This window comes from Mytilus californianus, unplaced genomic scaffold (genome assembly GCF_021869535.1).
Source record: "Mytilus californianus isolate M0D057914Y unplaced genomic scaffold, xbMytCali1.0.p SCAF_12, whole genome shotgun sequence".
Classification (NCBI taxonomy): domain Eukaryota; kingdom Metazoa; phylum Mollusca; class Bivalvia; order Mytilida; family Mytilidae; genus Mytilus; species Mytilus californianus.
This window is the reverse complement of record NW_026262604.1, coordinates 48,828,461-48,843,600: the sequence shown is the minus strand read 5'-3', so window position 1 is coordinate 48,843,600 and position 15,140 is coordinate 48,828,461. Positions and strand designations below refer to the sequence as shown.

At 31.7% G+C, this 15,140-nt stretch overlaps 1 protein-coding gene across 1 annotated transcript in view; it reads left to right on the top strand.

The window, feature by feature from the left end:
• Positions 1-15,140, top strand: part of LOC127721944 (protogenin-like) — a 106,346-nt gene that overhangs the window by 60,792 nt on the left and 30,414 nt on the right. Inside the window, exons 5-6 of the mRNA XM_052228791.1 lie at positions 8,158-8,283; positions 10,479-10,637. Coding sequence (XP_052084751.1) covers positions 8,158-8,283; positions 10,479-10,637 — 285 coding nt within the window. The remainder of the gene's footprint in view (positions 1-8,157; positions 8,284-10,478; positions 10,638-15,140) is intronic.

Below are 15,140 nucleotides of genomic sequence, written 5' to 3'. Positions count from 1 at the left end.
TGGTTTTTGATCGAACATTATGTACGAAAATCAGTCTTGATCAACTATTTTTGACAAAGTTATGTTCCTTGGAAATATCAATTATATGGAAAATTTCATTGTAAGTACTCGCAAGCCTACATTTAAGAAATTTATTAAAAGTTTTTAAGAACTTTGAACAGATAAAAAATGTGCAATGAGGGTTACATTGGAACTCTATTCTTTTATTCAGAAAATGTTTTTTCATTTTAAATGTTAAACGGGGAAGAATTTTGTTTAAAAAGAAACTTGTTCTCTCTCTGCATCAGAAAAGGTTGAATTGACACCTCCATTTCAACCTTTTCTATCTATGTAGAGGACTCTGAAATGTAGGACAAGTTCAGATAGAAAATGCGTAGAATTAGTTGATAAGAGTCCCTAGTGTTATAAAACTAAAGCATAAGTCTCTTCTGGGGAACAAAGATACAAATAAGTGACAGTATCATTATCAGTTATACAGAAGCTTACATAAAAGACATCAAATTTCAAATTAAAGTCTGGTTTTGAGCAATTTATGTTTGTTAAGATCTGTCCATGTCAACAGAATCTCTTATTAAGCTTAATAATTAGCTATCTTGTATTTCAATCAGTTTGAAATGTAACACTTGTGTAACACATATATATAATTCATTAAAATTCAATGATAACAATGGACTTAAGGTGATTATAATAAATTGATTGTAGAAAATATAAAACTGATACTTATGTCAGACTTATTAATGGTTTTTATGCCCCCACCGTAGCATTAAGTTTTACCCTTGTCTTTCTGTACGTCTGTAGTCCCGAAATTGGTTTCTGTTGTCTGACTTTAGTTTGCCTCAACCATTAACGTTATGAAACTTATACACAATGCTTATTACCACAAAACACAGATCAATTTCAATTTTGGGGGGCATCACTTTTACAGTTCTCTAGTTATGCCCCTTTATAATGTTATATGCAAGCAGGGTCATTATCTGTGTCCCATGGACACATTCTCGATTTATTTTATGCCCCACCTAGGGGCATTAATTGTTTTTCAGTCTGTGTGTCCATTCGTTCTTCCACCCTTCCGTCTGTCCCGCTTCAGGTTAAAGTTTTTGGTCAAGGTAGTTTTTGATGAAGTTGAAGTCCAATCAACTTTAAACTTAGTACACATGTTCCCTTTGATATGATCTTTTTAATTTCAATGCCTGATTAGAGTTTTGACCCCAATTTCACGGTCCACTGAACATAGAAAATGATAGTGCGAGTGGGGCATCTGTGTACTATGGACACATTCTTGTTTTTAGTGTATTTTGTGCTTTTTGCATATTTTTCTCTATTCTGTAAACCCCATCAAGACCCTCATAAGCATATGATAAAGGGGTTAGCTGGATTTGGTGCATCTAATTTTGGTTTTTGCAAAACGATAGCTTTAAATAATTTTGGAGGGGGTCTTTTTTATCAATTTAACCTATTTCATTGTAATTAGCATTGATACATGAAGAATGTCCTAATACATTGGATGACATCATGGTGTAATTTTGAAGTACATGTATACTGCAATCTTATTTTTGCTTTCAAAAGTACGCTGAAATAAACAAATAACAAAGGGATGGTTATTTTACAACAAATGTAGGACATTTTCCACCATTTGTATAATGTTGAAATTCAATATACACTAGCCATACTGGGAATTTCTTTTGGTGTTAGATTCCAGCTGTCAGACTGATACAAGTATATGGAGGAATCCTCCACTGTTTTTTGCATGTGAGTGGGAAATTATTATGCCCCATGGCCACATCAAATAAAGTGGAAATGTTGTTTAGCAATCTCAGTGGTACTCTTCAGCTAGGTCTCTGGAATATTATGCATGTCCTATTGTCAGTCTGTTTATCTAATTTTGTCTGTCTTTCTCAGAAACAATATATTTCAGATGTAATGGTAACCATCTGTTTAACTGGACCAAACAGCAAGTGATTAACAAGTCACTGAGGTCCAGGGTTTCTCCTGGATACATTTTTTTTTTCACCACCTTTTTAGCCAAAACCATATCTTTTTTCCAACTCTAATTTTTTTTCACCACCTAACATAAATATATTTTTGTTTATAACTTGTTTTCCTTCTTGCTTACAAGTTTGCAGCATTGTTGTCTCATTTATTATTATTCTTCATATCTATTTTATAATCTACATTGTAATAAAAGAACACTCATTTAGAACAAAATTTCGTATACTGTTGTATTTTTTAAAAGATACTGTAAAAATTTACTTCTCACGGGAAACATGGGATTCATCTTCGATCAGTTTATTGGATACTTCCTGTCTGTAGTTTGAGGATAAATAATAAAGTCAAGAGATTTTTCTTACTTTTGAGCCCTGTCTTCAAACAACAGTTTTCTTTTCTGAACCATCGTTAAAAGTAAGAGTTGAAAAGTAAAACTATGTGTAAAACTGCTGGGCCGCTAAAATGATTCTGAAGTACACACTTAATGAATCAAAACAATTATTATACCTCCGCTTTAAAAAAGTGGGGGTATACTGTTTTACCTCTGTCTGTCCTTCCGTCAGTCCGTCCGTCCCATGAATATTTTCGTCACATTTTTCTCAGGAACTACTTGACAAGGATTTCTGAAACTTGGTTTCAGGGTTTATATAAGTAAGTTACACTGTGTAATGCGTTTTCAGATTCATCACTCAACAACTTCCTGTTTACCGAACACTTGTATTATTTTACACATTATAGCCAAGTTGAAAATTTTCATCACATTTTTCTCAGGAACTACTTGACAAGGATTTCTGAAATTTGGTTTCAGGGTTTATATAAGTCAGCTATACCGTGTGATGCGTTTTCAGATTCATCACTCAACAACTTCCTGTTTATCGAAATATTTCGGCAGGGGTATCATCAGTGAGCAGGAGCTCACAGTTTTACTTGTTTTTATCAAAGTTGTAAAAACAATCCTTTGAGTTTTTTACCACACATTATAATTTAACACCTTTATTAATTAGTCCATTGTTGTAGATTGCTATCAAATGCAATCAGCTGATTATTTATTTTCTGTCAAATCAATACATGTGACATGTTTAATGTGAAATCCAAGTATAATGTCTGATCAGGGAAAAAATCTGAGAAACCTGAAAAAACTAAATTTCTTTCGCCTACCTTGACTTTTAAATGCCACAATTTTTCTTTTTTTTCGCAAAATGCTAAATAGGCTACCACAAATGGAAACCCTGCTGAGGTCTATCACTTTTATTGGGCCAAAATAAGTGTTGTCTCCTTGGTGCAGATAGGAATTCAAAAATAGCAAAACCTATGGAATAGTATACATTTATTTTTTGTTAGATTTTCTTGTGGTCTTCTCTTCGATTACATTTAACCCAAATTGTTATGAAATTACATTTAAGAAATAATTCTTTCATGCAATGCTCTCAATTATGCTGGTAGGCATTAAATTTGTCAATATCTTTATACCGAGCATTAGCGAGGTGTAAAATATTGACCAATATAATGCCTACCCATGTTAAAATTAGCATAGAGCAAGGCATGATAGAATTATTTCGATTCTAATAAGAACATTTTGAACTTTTGTACTTAGATGCTGACCTATAATACATGTTTGAAAGGCAGCCATTTTGATTATGAACCAAAAACGTTATAGAAAATCTAGTTTATCGATAAAAAATGAACAGATACATTTAAACATACATTTAAAATGATTTCATTTAATTTCCTAACGAGCAACACCCACACAAATGTCCATTTTGATTGTCCAGCATTGTTCAAAATTCAACTGACATCATGGACATTGCAATTTCAATTGTGACATCATTCACGTGCAGCCCATGTTTTATTGGAATTAGAACATGGCTTTGTTTCCAAAGCAAAAGATGAATGTCATATTAGAATATTTGATAAGTTTTGTTTTTTTGGTGCAGATAAGAAAATCAAAAAAGGCCAAAACCAGGACCTTTGCTAAAATTTCAAATGGTCATCTTTACAAGAATAGATGTGAACTGTCAATAAACTATAGAAAAATGTTATAAGAAAAAAAACATCCAGTATGGGATTTGTCTGGTCATAGGTGTTATTGCTTTGTCTGAGGTGTCAACAACTGTTAAGTTCTCTGCTTAAGTCAGTTTGATAGGAACTACTTTTGATAGATCAATGATTATTTTCTATAAAGTTGTATTCACTATCTGAACATCTCACTTTGTCGACCTATTCAAGGTCATGGTCCAGCAACTTTGAATGACTGTAAATGCAGAAATTATTGCGAGATTTTTATCATTGAGAATAATGCGAATAGGTGAGTATCGCAATAATAAGAATTCACATTTCTAATATCAGATACATTTATCTGTCTACCTGAAATCGCAATGAGAAATCTCATAGTTTTGTCCTGTCTTCAAAAATCACAATAATTTCTGAATTTACAGTAATTAGCAATGTTGCTGTCCATCAGATTGCCTTTTTCAGAATTTTCTGTCGATAAGCTAGAGTTGTCTCTGTGTCAAAAGTTTTATTCAGTATCATTGTTGAAGGCGGTACAGTGACTTATATAGTTGGTTACTTCCACATCCTTTGGACTCAGATGGATACTGTAAATTCAGAAATTATTGCGAGGTTTTTATTAATGCGAATAATGCGACGGAATGAGTATCGCAATAATAAAAACTCGCATTCTGATATCTGATACATATAACTGTATGGAGATTTTCCTGAAATAGCATTAATTAATCTCGCATTTTAGTCCATTCTTCAAAATTCGCAATAATAAATGCACGCAATAATTTCTGAATTTACAGTAGTTATCTCAATGGCAATCATACTATTAAATCTCCTTATCTATGTCATGTTTTGTTATTAACTTTGTACATGATAAAAATAAGAACATCATTATGAGTTGACCAATTTGAGTTCAATTAAGGGATTTAAGAAACTTGAATCTGAATTAATAATACCTTATCAAGGACAGGTAAAGTACAGAGTCAAGCTACTACTTATTTAATATTTATTTTGCGTCAGTTGGACAAATGTCCAGCAAGCTTATCAGAAATGCGCTTCTTTCAAGCAAAATAGACTTTTGGCGACTGTGTTTTTGTCTGTCTGCATTTGCCTCTTGGTATCATTGTAATTTAATATTTCTTGTTCAAAGAACAATTAAAAATATTGAGCAATTCTGCTTTTAAAAGTACATTGATATGAATTTATTGAAATGGCGATGTTTTTTTAACTTTTAAAGTTCATTAACCTTATCCTGGCAGTCTGCACCAAAATCTTATCAAACTACTAGTCCATTAGACCAATATTCAGACCTTTTTCTTATGTGTCTAAACAAAGTTTTGCAAATACTCACTTAATTAGTCCCAATAAAATTTTACTAGTCGGAGACATCAGACTAGTGGCTAATGGTGCAGACTATCCTGATAATCTTATTTATTTTTGGATTTCAATGGAAGGCAGGACCATGAAATAAAAAAGTTAAACTAAACGCGTATATATAGTATTTTTAGTAACTTTGATTACAGAAAATGATTGAACCACGAAATCAAGTAAACTCAAAATAGCAAACTTTCTCCAACCATAAAAATTTGTATGAGATGAAAATAAATAAATACACAGTATTGGAATATAAGAGACAGGGATTGTTATCATGGTTATTTGTAAAACTCCAAAGTACAGATTCCTGGGAATTTTTATAGCTTATATAATGTCTCAAGTAGATAAGTTTCATTATACACCTAATCAATACAAGCTGACAGATTATCTTTTAAGTAAAGCATTATTTTATAAAAGCCAATAGATACTTTTGTTTTAAATGTCTCATATTCATCAAAATTATATGACAAAATACCTCATTTGACAAAAATATGGAGAAGCATCAAGCATTGACCTTTATAGTTTTATGGTCCTTAACAAATAGATATGTTCTGACTTGTTTGATCTTTGACCTTAAAAATAATGGTATTGTGTACTCTTAAAGGGTAAAACCAAATCTGCACTTTAGCATTTTAAAAAATTGATCAGATCTTTTTCGAAACTTAATCAGTTTCTTCATTTTATAGCAAATTTGGACTCAAGATCATGTTTAAGAGTCGCATATAGACAAACATTGCTTTATTTTTGCAGAGATTACATCTTGTAATTTCAAACACAAAACCTGTTTGCAATATTTTTTTCTTCGCAATTTTCTTTTCCCAGTGGCTCATATCTTCCATCAAGGTCAAATTTACATGATAGAATATTTTTGTCATCTTTATGTTAATTGCATATACAATGTATTAGCGAAAATAAACCACACACAAGTATTTCTCCAACAACCAAATGGCTGCCCCACTTACACAAGGGGTTGACTGGCAGAAGGGAGTCCAGGGATGACCATATTTCTATGCCCCAGTCAACCCTTGGAGGTCCCCAACTCAGTAAATAAAATTGAGAATGGAAAGGATGAATGTGTTAAAGATACAACAACCTGACCAAAGAGCATAAAACACCCACTGGCCACCAATGGGTCTTCAGCACAGCAAGAAAATCAAGCACCCGGAGGCGGGCTTCAGTTGGCCCCTCCACAAAAATGTGTACTTATTCAATGAAAATGGACATCACACTAAACTCTGAAACATACAAATGAACCAAAATTAAAAAAACATACAAGACTAACAATGGCCAGATGTTCCTGACTTGGGACAGGTGCAAAATTGTGGCAGGGTTAAACATGTTTTGTAAGATCTCAACCCTCCCCCTATATATATTTAAAGCATGCATATTTATCAAGCCGGAAACTCAAAATCAATTGAACAAGTTGTACATACATATTGTTCATTAAAAGTAAAAACAACCTGAATGTACTTTGTTATAGTGCAGGAATGGCACAGTGTTCTATGGACACATTTTTCTTTATTGCCTGTACTAATTATTAATTTTGGAAGATTCAGTATACTACAAAAATAAATTTGATAGATTCTCACCCCTTCCCACACCCTAAATGACCCATAATTGTCTCTTCTTTTTTTTTTATCCGAATGAAAGAGAGAAAAAATATCTAAAAAATTTTTTGATGTCATAATGAAAAAATTGAAAAATAAAAAGGTCAAATCTGTACAGATATTTTGAAAAAGGAACATGTAGTATAATGGGGTCTCATTGAGGGGGGGAGGGGGGGGGGGTCTGATCCCGGATCTCGCTTATTGTTTTATCAGTTTCCTGTATCCCGCTTATCATTTCGGGCTAGTTGTTCATAATTCTCATAGATTTGTATACCTACAAATACATGAATGAGGTTTAATTGGTCTGTTAGAATTTTTGCCCTTGGTTTACATTTTGATGGACCATGTTGGAGGAACTACTTTTGGTAAATTATGTCATGTGACGATGTTGATTTCACTGTGATCTTTTTATAGACAATTACTTTCAAATTCGTACATTCTTTGTCTCAATGCTAACATGTTCCTACGTCATAATTATAACAGATTATTTAATGACGTCATTTATGCCAATTGACCTCTGGTCATATGATGTAACTCATTTATTGAAAACAATTTTAAATTAGTGATATAACACATGTGCATGGGATCAATGGATTCCAAGAAAATTTTAATTTGAAAAAAAAAAATTACAGAACTGTTATTGCTTTTCTAATGCACAACAAAAAGAAACAAATTTTGCAATGGAGCTTGGAAAAATGTATGTTATTAAAATAAAATTATATTACAAAAAATGTTGTGTATGATCATAGCCCTTTAACGTCATGAGAATGAAAACTCAATTAAAATTTATTCCTTTATTTGTAAACTTCAAATTCAGTTAATATCTTATTAAATGGAGTCTGAGGTTAGTTCTGTTTCAATTTCGGTTCTATAATCTCAATACTTAAGAACATTTGTGGCTATTTGAGGTTGATAAGGATTAAACATATTTTTTCTAGAGGTTATTGATGTATAAACTGGGCTGCTGACTCACAAAATTTACATAAAAGTTCTTTGGACTTTAATTAGTCTTTGAGTTAATATTGTCCCAGTTTACACATCAATAACTTTATTAGAAAATGTGTTTAATCATTTGATAAATCCATTTAAACAAATGCCACGTACATGTTTATGTTTAGTGCAAGTTTTGAAAAGCCAGAGCATTAAACTGACAATTTAAAAGTAACAAGGTAACTTTATTTTTCAGATACAGAAAGACGACCTCCTAAGATTGTGGCTATTTCTAAAGAAGTCAATGCCACAATTAAACACTCAGTTACATTAGAATGCCTGGCTGACGGAAATCCATCACCAGTGGTCACATGGATGAAAGGTTTGTGAAATCTCTTGATGAACTTGGTGTGGTGCCAAAACAGTCAGGGGCATTAAGGCTCGGTGTTTGCCTATGAAAATGAAGTTTTCGAGAACTATTTCAAAGTTGCTCATAATGTTTGGAAATGCGTAAAATCAAGAAATATAAATGAATTTCTTAAGATTTTAGATGTTATGACATTACAATTACGTCACAATATGCACCATTTTCTTGAAAACAAATAAAACTGCAGAGTTTATGCAGTTTTCCATCATTATTTCCTTTGTGGAAACATCGTGCACAGGCAACAAACAACAAAAAAATTTAAGAGGAACTTAAGTATAACTATTGACATATTCTCACCAAATATAAAGTTGTATATTGTTTATTGCGTGCCCACATAGTTTTCCAATCTAATATTCACTTAAAAGTTGATGTAAAGCATGGTTACTTATTAAATGTGAAATTTGTTTTTATTTTCTGAACACCTTGTATCTTAGTGTAGGTAGGACAAATTTAAGAATATGTATGAAAACATTTCAATTTGCACAAATATTTGCCAAATATGGGCCTTATTGCCCTTACTACTTTTTAGTTTGTACTTCAAAACAAAACTTAAATGCTTTTTCTAAATCTACGTTGCTTTTGTTCATGAATTGAAAATACAATATAGTGCCCTGATGATGTAAAGCCATATGGTATAACATATTACTGTGAAATCATTTATATTTGTGGGTATCAATTTTGATGGGATTTCAGAAAAATGGTATTTTGGCAGATATTTAATTTAATGGTTAACAAACATTATGTGTATATACAATTATATAGTCAATTTATACATCAATGAAGATTAAAGATTGATGGTTTCCCTACATCCCATGACATCATCGAGAATCAGTACCCTACAAATAATGAATCCACAGTTATATACTGTAAATTTCATTTATTTTCATGGATACAAATTTTCGTTGATTGAGGAACAATTGTATTTACGTGGATATTTGATTTCATGGTTTTGCCAAAGTCTGCATGCATACAAGAATATATAAAAATTTTACTTTGTGGAACATTTAAAATCATGGTTTAGCTGTACCCAGGAAATCCACGAAAATTAATATCCTACAAATAATAGTTCTGATGATTCATTTACTTTTAGTTCACAGGTATCAAATTTAATTGTTATTTCAAGAATACCTAATTTTGTGGTATCATCATTTGCTCAAATTAATGAAGTTAGCCAAGTATTTAAGACTGTTGTTTCCCATTACCCCCAAAAATACATGCAAATTTATTTCAATGTTTTTATTTAAAAAACAACAGTATAAAGTTCTCAATAATAAAAATTCCTGCATTTTTCCATATTTTACTGATAAATGGACTTAGTTTGTATACAGTTAACAAAACACTTAACACTCAGACTCAGTCTGAGGTTAAAATTTTTCAGTCATCAATAACCTTGTTAAACCTTCAAGGAATTTGATGAAATTTGGACAGAAGCTTATTAAAGACCAAAATAGAATATCCGAAGCAACATTTTGAAAATATTTTTTTTTCATTTTTCCGTATTAATATAAATGATAAATGGACTTGTTTGTTTTTACAGTTTACACTTAAGTAGATACAGTCAGGGGTTTGTTACACATCAGTTACTTTGTCAAACCTTCATAGAGTTTTTTGAAACTTTGGCAGAAGCTTTCTTATGATTAAGAGATAATGTCTGAAGCAAACTTTTGAAAATATATTTTTTTCATTTTCAGTATTTTTCTGATAGATTGGACTGAGTTTTACTGACTGACTGGGAGTAAAATTTTTTGACATGATAAATTTGTAAACCTTCATGGATTGTTATGAAACTTGTACGGAAGCTAAATCTTCAAGACCAAGAAGTAGCATCTAAAGACAGTTTGTTTTTAACATTCTGTATTTTACTGATAAATGGACTCACTTTTTAAGTCAACATAACGCTTTTACACTGACAGCAGTAATCACAGTCAAGAAACAGGGTTCCGTGAAACCCTTAAAAAATTTTATTAATGCTAAAATGGAACAGCATCAGGTATGCAATGATAAAAACTCCCATTCATAATTTTAGTAGTGATTTTCTTTCAGATAATTTTTGAAATTGCAGGTCAAGGATTAGCAAAAATAAATGCATGCATTAATTTCTGAATTTACAGTACTTAGTATTAACAATAGGTTTGATGATTTATTTATAGATGGAAATCCAACATTAGATGATAACTTTAAGGAAATTTATGGCAGGAGTAACTTAAAGTTTATAGAAGTCGGTAAGATTGACGCTGGGACATACAAATGTGTCGCTTCGTCACCAGGATTTCCTGATGCAGTGGCTGAGACCAAACTAAATGTCAAAGGTATGTATTTCAGTGGCTGTCCAAATTTCTGACCCTTCATTCTGGTCAACCTCACATTGCAAAACCTTTACCTATTGTATTAATTGTTAATTTGTTCTCGTCCTGAACTACATGAAATATTTGCAACTGGACAATTAATAAACTACCTTGTAGAACTTACCTATTGTATTAATTGTTTTGTTCTCAGCCGAAACATCCATGAAATATTTGTGAATGAACCGTTGAGTGAATTAGCAAACAACAGTCAAAGGTGTGAATTTTAATGAAAAAACATTATGTTGAAAATTCATGATGAACTTCTTACCACCGTACTTTAAAAAAAACCAATATAGTTTTGAAATTTGGGATGAATTATGCAGCCCATTGCAGTCAACTGAAAAATTACTATTTTATAACATTGTATACTTCATTCAGTTAATAGAGAAATTTTGTCAATTATGTTGTGGATGTCTATTTCACAGTGACCTTATTGACTTGTGCTTAAGTGCACTGAGGTATAATTGGATTTACTAATTGATTTCTATTTTGGTTCGTGACATGAATAATGTCTTGAACTTAAAATCAATTGATTTATACTGCACAAAATAATTCCAGGATCACAGCTTTTTATAATCTGTAAAAACTTTCAACAGAAACTCTCAGAGATAAGCCATCAACGCCAAATTTATTTCACATTTTTGAATACTGTAGAGTCATTTATTTTTGCTGGTACCAATTTTTCGTGGATTCAGCAAAAAATGTTTTTTGATGGATATTTGATTACGTGGTTTTGTCCAAGTATGAATACAAGCCTATATAGAAAATTTATACTTTGTTGAACTTATATATTATTTATTTCCCTATTCTCATGAAATCAACGAAATTGTTACCCCATGAATAATGATGAATCCACACTACTCCACAATTTTTTTATGCCCCTGCCGTAGCGCAGGGGCATTAAGTTTTACCCTTGTCCGTCTGTACGTCCCAAAGTTGGTTCTGTTCTCTAACTTTGAATTTTTTGAAACTTATAGACAATGCTTATTACCACAAAACACAGATTAAATATGAATTTTGGTGGCGTCACGTTAACCGATCTAGAGTTATGCCCCACTTCAAATGGAAAAATTACTGAATGTTTCGTTTCCATTTTCTAACTTTAGTTTGCCTCAACCAAATGTAATGAAACTTATACACAATGCTTATTACCACAAAATACAGATCAAGTTTGAATTTTGGTGGTGTTGCTTTAACCGTTCTAGAGTTATGCCCCTTTACAAATGAAAAATAGCTGAATTTTTCGTTTCCGTTCTCTAACTTTAGTTTGCCTCAACCAAATGTTATGAAACTTATACACAATGCTTATTACCACAAAATACACACCCAGTTTGAATTTTGGTGGTGTCACTTAAACTGTTCTAGAGTTATGCCACTTTACAAATGGAAAAATTGCTGAATTTTTCGTTTCCATTCTCTAACATTAGGTTGCCTCAACCAAATGTTATGAAACTTATACACAATGCTAATTACCATAAAATACAGACCAGGTTTGAATTTTGGTGGTGTCACTTAAACTGTTCTAGAGTTATGCCACTTTACAAATGGAAAAATTGCTGAATTTTTGGTATCCATTCTCTAACTTAAGTTAGCCTCAACCAAGTAATATGAAACTTATACACAATGCTTATTACCACAAAATACAGATCAAGATAGAATTTTGGTGGTGTCACTTTAACTGTTCTAGAGTTATGCCCCTTTTGAAAAGGAAAAAAATTGCTGAATTTTTCATTTCCGTTCTCTTACTTTAGTTAGCCTCAACCAAATGTTATGAAACTTATACACAATGCTTATTACCACAAAAAAAGTTTGAATTTTGGTGGTGTCACTTAAACTGGTCTAGAGTTATGTCCCTTTAGAAAAGGAAAAATTGCTGAATTTTTCGTTTCCATTCTCTAACCTAAGTTTGCCTCAACCAAATAATATGAAACTTATACACAATTCTAATTACCACAAAATACAGATCAAGATAGAATTTTGGTGGTGTCACTTTAACCGTTCTAGAGTTATGCCCCTTTAGAATTTTTTTGTTTCCATTCTCTAACCTAAGTTTGCCTCAACCAAATGTTATGAAGCTTATACACAATACTTATTACCCCATAATACAGATCAAGTTTGATTTTTGGTGGTGTCACTTTTACTGTTCTAGAGTTATGCCCCTCTTAAAATGGAAAAATTGCTGAATTTTTCGTTTCTGTTCTCTAATTTAAGTTTACGTCAACTAAATGTTATGAAACTTATAAACAATGCTTATTACCACCAAACTCTATTATATACGCCCTTTATAACATTATATGCAAGCGGGGCATCATCTGTGTCCCATGGGCACATTCCCCATTTATTTTTTAAAATAAGACTGCAAAAATTTCATTTGATGAAATGGTTGGTCTTGTCTCAGGATCAATTAATTCCAAGGAGGCGGTTTCACTAAAAAACTTGCGACTAAGATTGATCTTAAGTCATGAACAATTCAGTATACTTCATGATCAATCTTACTCGTAAGTTTTTTTTGTGAAACTGACTCCTGGTTTATGGCTAGGATAAATCATATAAATAATCTGAAGGTTCATGATCTCAAAATGATTGAGCCAAAAATAAATGAACACTTTACCATGTTTACAGAATCAGGCAAATAGAATACCAAAAAATCCAAATATTTGAGAATTTGGGATACTTTATGAATTGAGCTGTATCTGATAGAAATCGACCTTATGCAAATAAATATCAATACATCTGTTAACTTATTTCGGGTTTAAATAAATCTCTATCCAAAATCTGTAACTGTTTGAAAATTTATTTGATACCTACAAAACAGACTAAAATTCTTCTTTTATTTCGCATTTGTATGTTCAAAAATCAATCAAAGTCTTATACATGTACATGTATACATGCACTTGCTTAAGGTCGATTTCTATCCGATGCAGCTCAATTTATAACTTAAACTTGATATATTGATTCAAATTAATTTAAACTGATGTAAAACATTGTTTAGGTATGGACAAATTGAGAAATCAATAAAAATGTCCAAACATAGTTCAGTGCACTTCAAGCTTAGGTCAGTTAAGTCATTTCGAAACAGACATCCTAAACATAGCTGTCAAAACCTGTTTGACAGGATAGAAATCTACTAAGTTTTAGAATTGGAATTTTTTTTCTTTTGATATTAATGGACTGCACTTGAATATCAGATTTTAACCTTAGTTTCCTAATTCATGTAAATTAATCATGACGGGAGATGATATCTTTAGTTTTATAAATCTCCCATGAGATGTCAATATGGTTTGTTTTGCTGATATTGCACAAAAAATTGCAATTTAAAAATAATATCTAGCATTTATTGATAACTCTGAGTGAGTGAATTAGCCAGTATCTATAGAAATGGTATGATTGCCAATGAGACAACTCTGCACCAGAGACCAAATGACATAGAAGTTAAAGCTATAGGTCACTTTACAGCCTTGAACAATGAGCAAAACAAATACTGCATAGCAAGTTATAAAAGGTCTCCAAATGACAAATGTAAAACAATCGAACTAGAAAACTATAATGGCCTTATTTATGTACAAAGCAATCAGTGTAAAAAAAATATGATAAATAGCAATGACCGACTGCTGAATGACAGACTCCTGACTTGGGACAGGCACATACCGAATGTGATATGAATGAAATAACATGTCCAGTGTAAATCAACAGCAACACAACAACAAATACAAATACTTAAAGGCATCGAAAGGTCAACATATGGTTGTCAACTAGATATTGGTGTCCATACAGAAAAGTTGTGAATTAATGGAGAAGGTGATTAAGGTCCCAATATTGCCCCTTTTTCTAGCTTAATTTTCAAATTAGTATTTAATTGCCATAATCACAGTTTATAATAGTTAAAACAATGAGTAGATAGGAAATAGGTATATTTTTTATTATTTTTTTGTAGCGGCATTTATTTTACAATGTCAAAATTAGCATACAATTTAGTTAATCAAACGCTGTGAAATTAGACTATTATGCTAATTTCCACAGGAACTCAAAATAATGCAGATGTAATGTACATGACCTTCAACTTTTGTAAAATTGCAGGGTCCTGGACCTTTAAACTTTGAATAATTTCTTAAAAGCAGACCTCTAATTTTCACCTCCAAAATTGATTTTGGAACCCCTGTTGCATTGGTTTTTAAGATTTTATGCTTGCTATTATAATGAATAATCTATCTGACTTGAACATTTACCTTGTTGACCCTGTGCTCTATGTTTCCAGTGGCATAATATTATTGTACTGGGGTAATACAAAAGATTTTGTCAACTTCACCAAAATCTCTATTTTTGCCTATTCAGGGTGTAAATGTTAAAGCGGTAGTAGAAGATAAGCCGGACAAAAATGGTTTTAAGGCCCATATAGTACTTACTTCTTTAATAGAGATCTGCCTTAAACCAAGGCATTTTATGATAATTTCATACCATGCATGGGCA